This window comes from Microtus oregoni, unplaced genomic scaffold (genome assembly GCF_018167655.1).
Source record: "Microtus oregoni isolate MIOR12 unplaced genomic scaffold, Mior012 000033F_ref0000390, whole genome shotgun sequence".
Lineage (NCBI taxonomy): Eukaryota > Metazoa > Chordata > Mammalia > Rodentia > Cricetidae > Microtus > Microtus oregoni.
This window is the reverse complement of record NW_024543092.1, coordinates 7169194-7174517: the sequence shown is the minus strand read 5'-3', so window position 1 is coordinate 7174517 and position 5324 is coordinate 7169194. Positions and strand designations below refer to the sequence as shown.

General features: G+C 43.8%; 1 protein-coding gene across 1 annotated transcript; it reads left to right on the top strand.

Annotated features, from left to right (window-relative positions):
• Positions 1 to 4363: 4363 nt before the first annotated feature.
• On the top strand, positions 4364 to 4836 carry LOC121466548 (60S ribosomal protein L27-like). The gene has a single exon (XM_041680304.1). It carries the CDS (start codon positions 4388 to 4390, stop codon positions 4796 to 4798), a length of 411 nt encoding a protein of 136 aa, XP_041536238.1. The 5' UTR covers positions 4364 to 4387; the 3' UTR covers positions 4799 to 4836.
• Positions 4837 to 5324: the final 488 nt, after the last annotated feature.

Genomic DNA, 5324 nt, shown 5'->3' with positions numbered 1-5324 from the left:
TGTTTAATGGCGCCATTCAGTGTGGGGATGTGGAGCAGGAAGAGGAATAGAGGCAATCAAAAAATAATTTATTGCAATAGAAATATTCCTCCTTTTGAGGCATCATCTGAAAAAAATAAAAAAGAGGCACTTCTCCCCCCCCCCCAGTTCCTAATTTCACTAAATAGATTCTCTTTCCTGTCAAATCCCTAAGGCTTCTTTATGAGAAATATGAAATTGGTATGATAAAATTTCCTACCCCACACGTAACTCACTCAGGTGCCTCCTGCACAAAAATTCCAAGCCTGCCGACTGCCTCTAACAAGCCAGCGCCTTCCGCACAATCCCATGCTGCTTTCCTCTGTGGGCTTTTGGCTTTGCCAGGTAACTTCAAACACTGAAAGACAGGACGTGTTTCCTCTGCTGTCTTTGTAGTTCACAGCTCCCTTTATCCGGTTCTCAGCTGAATCATACTGAGAAAGAAGAGCCTTCTCTCAGGGAATCTGAGATTAAGCCTCACTTCCCTGAGGACCCATAGGCAGTATGGGCAGCCAGAGGGGAGGCGAGACTTTCTCTTCAGTGGTGTGGCCACGGGGAAGTTAACCATGCTAACCTTGTTTCTGTTAAGTAACCCCAATGAAGCTTTCTGGTTCATCAGGTTTACACACACACACACACACACACACACACACACACACACACACGTGGGGACTAGTTAAGAAGGAGAACATCAGAGTGGGGAAAAGGACAAGAAAGGGAAATATTTGTATGTATGAAATAAAACTCAAAAAAAAGAAATAAAACTCATCACTATGTATAATTTATATATGCTAATAAAACATTTTTAAAAATTGCTAAGCCTTCCAGGGCCATTGATGTCCCACCATTAGTAACGAGCACGCATGTGCACACATGCGCGTGAACACACACACACACACACAAACACACACACACACACACTTTATTAAACGGTGGGCTGAGCAAGAAGAAGAACAGAGAGGCGCGGAGCACAGAACAGTTTTAAAAACCACAAGGACCTTGTGAGGTGTGGGCTGTTTTCATTCCCACTTTAGAAACTGACAAACTAAAATGCTGAAGCTCATCTAAAATACATAGAGATTATTTAATAACAAAGCTAAACCTGTATACACATAGAAAAAGGGGTAGAAGCACAAGCAAAAATGTTGCTCAGAGAATGTCCAGTGACTTTTGAGTGACCTGAAGCTATTTCTAGGAAAAAGAAACTGGAAGTAATTTAAATTTCAAGGTTAAGCAGCGGCCACCAGCAGGAAGATATTTGAGCACAAATTACAGATAAAAGAATTACAGTGATTTAAATAAAGTGGCATTTAATTTTCTTACGTACTGTAAGACATCTTGAGATAGCTGGTTACTGGCATTGATTTGATAATGTTAGACATGATGAAGTGGAAATATCTATCTATTTACTTCATGGCAATAAAGTAAGCAGCAGTGACTCCAGCAATCAGACCACCACAAAGATGTGAGCCTCGAGAAGACAAACGAACAATCAAAAGTGCTAAAGCTTTTTCCACCCCACTCCACTGCCTTCCTTAAATCTCTAGTTAGATCTCGTAGGTCAGAACTCAGTCACAGGCCGCCACTAACAACAAAGCAAGCTAAAGATGCTATAGGATTGTCAGAACTGGATCTGATCCACAGTGTGGAGAGAGCTGGGCCCCCGCTCTAGAACTGAGCCGGGATCCTGTGATTCAGTCGGCAAATAGATATGTAGTTGCCATGGCTGCCATGGGGCCTTATGTCAGCAAACTTCTGGAGACAACCAGACAGTATGTATTTCAATTTCTGAGGCTCTATGTGGTCACTGCCACATATTAATCTGGGAGAGAGGTGGGAAAGGAGAGAGAGACAGATAGACAGACAGACACACAGAGAGAGCGCTCATGTACTTACTGCCTGTAAAAATACTTTGTGAGTTATCTTGAAACAGGGCATGAGTGGCTATGTTCCAGAGCTGTCAACACACACACCATACAGGATAGAGGGTGCACTTATAGGCCCCTAGCCCTGTACTGAAGATAAACATGAAACTCATCCTCTCCTCATTTTCTCTATATCCATACTTCTATTTTCTCAAAAGAAGTGAGACTTCTGGAGAGCCAGCTGGAGAGATGGCTCAGGGGTTAAGAACACTGGCTGCTCTTCAAGAGGACTTAGGTTTGATTGCCAGCATCCAAGCGCTTGCTCACAACCTCTGCAACTCCAGTTCCAGGGAATCTGATGCCCTCTTCTGGCCTCCATGGGTCAGAGTATGTTGTGGGAGCTGCGGACTGCATTCTGCCACGCAGCTCCTGCCACCGGCTAGCTTTACCCAAAATAACAACACACAAACTGTTTTCTTTTAAACACTGCTTGGCCCATTATATCTAGCCTCTTCTCGGCTAACTCTCGTGCCTGGACTAGCCCATTTCTAATAATGTGTGTAGCACCCCAAGGTACGCTTACCGGGAAGATTCTAGCCTATGTCCATCCTGGGTCGGTGCTTCATTGTCTGCCCAGAAGAGAGGAGCATGGCCTCTGAGCTCACTTCCTCTTCCTCCCAGCATTCTGTTCTGTTTACTCCACCCACCTATGTTCTAACCTATAAGATGGGTCAAGGCAGTTTTTTTATTAGCCAATGACCTTCCTCCATCAAGAGTACACAGATGCAAATTCAGGTCAAACACCACTACACATAAGATAAAAATAACTGCATATATAAAAACTCATTCTTAGGAGTTGGGGATTTAGCTCAGTTGTAGAGCGCTTGACTGGAAAGTACAAGGCACTGGGTTTGGTCCTCAGCTCCGAATAAAGAAAAAGAGAGAGAGAGACTAGGAGAACCAGGTTCTTTTCTTCAGCTTTTCCATCACTAGAAGACTTAATAGCTAAAGTAGCAACAGGGATGATTTTATTTTTCTAGCTTTAGTGTGTCAGAGGAGAAGAACCACAGTCAGTGCTAACACCAGCACACAGTGACGGTGACACTATCAATGTGGATCAATCAGGGCCATAGAGATGGATGGGTAGAGGCACTTGCCATACATGCATGGAGACCCAAGTTCCAAGAAAGCACGTAAAAGCCAGATACATAATTCAAGCATCTGAAATCCCAGCGTTGCTATGAGGAGATCAGGGCTGAGACAAAAGAACCTCCAGTTCTCACAGTGATGAATAGCAAAGAGATCCAACCTCAGAATAATGTAAAATGTCAGGTTGCTCTCTGACCTACATTGTTACAGCACACCTTTCACCCCACCACATCCCTACACACCCACTACTACTATTGCAACATGTGACTTTGCCAATTTTAAAACTCTGCCTGCATCCTCTCCATAGTCTAGCTCTCTGTGCTTTGAAGCGGACATGATGGTTTTCCCTACTTTACATTAAGCAGAATTGATGGTGAAAATCTGTGGCCTTTGTGTGTGCTGGAGATGCTTCCACACTTCAGGGTGCAGGATGGGGTGAAGTGAGAGAGCACACAGAGCCAGGACCTCTGCCAAGCCTGCTGGATACCCCGATACTGTTGCATCCACTGTTAAGATAGCTGTAAGTCTAGCTTGGAGGGTTAGACCCTTTATTCTAATTTCCAGAGTTATAGGAATTTAAAATGCAAAACGAATTCACCAAAGAAGTAAATAATGGCAAAAAAAAAAACAATCAAATGAGCAAGCAAGGCCTCTGTTAAATTTCAACCTAATTAAAACACTGTCAAAGACAGCATCCATTTACTGAGTCTTTGCTTTTCAAATGCATTCCATTCTAGTTGAATTTACTGGCCCTTTGAGAGCTTTGGTTTGGAGATACTCTAGGCACAATGCCATCAAAGTTGCAAGGCTCAAACCTTGTTTCCCACTCTATACTTTTTTTTTTCCAGAAGAATTGTTGCAAGCAAGTAGAGAGTTATATGATTTCCTCTAGTGAAAGTGGCCTAACAGGAAGATCAGTCATGGAAATAGCCAAGATGCTATCAGGCCTCTCCATTTCTACTGCCTGGAGCAGGCTCTGCAGGGGAGGGGAAAGACCCTGTAATGTTTACTACAGTTTAATGCTCGCCGCATGTCCCCAAATCTGAAAATACATTGTTTATATTAAAGTCCTTTGACATTTGAATAATAATTTCAGCATTGAAGGTGTTTGCCATGTGTGGCTAGTTATTCAACAAGACCCCGCTTATGTGAAAAGGCTGTATAAGAGATTGAGGTAAGAGCTGTGTTCTAGGGTTTCTGTGAGGCACATGGGGACCCCATTTAATTGTTGCCCTCTTCTTCCCCAGCTCCATATTGAGAGTCTTGTCACAGTCCGGGATGCTCATTAAGTAGGCCAGATTGCCTATTTAAGAATATGGGCCCACTCTGCTGGGAAGCGGCTGCTCGCTGTCGAAATGGGCAAGTTCATGAAACCCGGGAAAGTGGTGCTCGTCCTGGCTGGACGCTACTCGGGACGCAAAGCCGTCATCGTGAAGAACATTGATGATGGCACCTCAGACCGCCCTTACAGCCATGCCCTGGTGGGTGGAATTGACCGCTATCCCCGAAAAGTGACGGCTGTCATGGGCAAGAAGAAAGTCGCTAAGAGATCCAAGATCAAGTCCTTTGTGAAGGTTTATAACTACAACCACCTGATGCCCACAAGGTACTCTGTGGACATCCCCCTGGACAAAACTGTTGTCAACAAGGATGTCTTTAGGGACCCAGCCCTAAAACGCAAGGCAAGGCGGGAAGCCAAGGTCAAATTTGAGGAACGATACAAGACAGGGAAGAGCAAATGGTTTTTCCAGAAGCTTCGCTTTTAGGTATATTTTTGTTTACATCATTAAAAGTTTAAAAAACAAACAAACAAAAAAAAAAGAATATGGGCCCAGTTCCAAGGAACCTGGGTTAAGGGTGGGCTTTCTGAACAAGAGGTTTGGTTGGACAGACTTCTTGCTGTTCTGTGGAGAAGTAATGGAAGAATTGCTTCCAGGAATAGGAGGCAGTATGCCATTCTCTGAGCCTTAGAAATCTTACCCAAGGCTAGCCTTTGCAACCCCGGAGCACAAGCCTTCTAGAGATCCACCGCTTTAGTACCCTTATCCCAAGTCTTGTTGTGAGTCCTCTTTGACTCTGAAGTCACTTAAAATTGTTCTCTGTGATGTACATAGAGAATATGGGTAGTAAGGCCCCTGCCCATCCTGGGAGGAATTACTAGCAGAAGAGGAAGGCAGAAAAGGTAACAGAGTGCATTTTGAGTGTTCTTATCACAAAAAAAGGACTAAGTCAGTGAGGAGATAGGTGAGTTAAGTAGCTTGAATTAGTAATTCTATGTGGTATTCAAAAGCA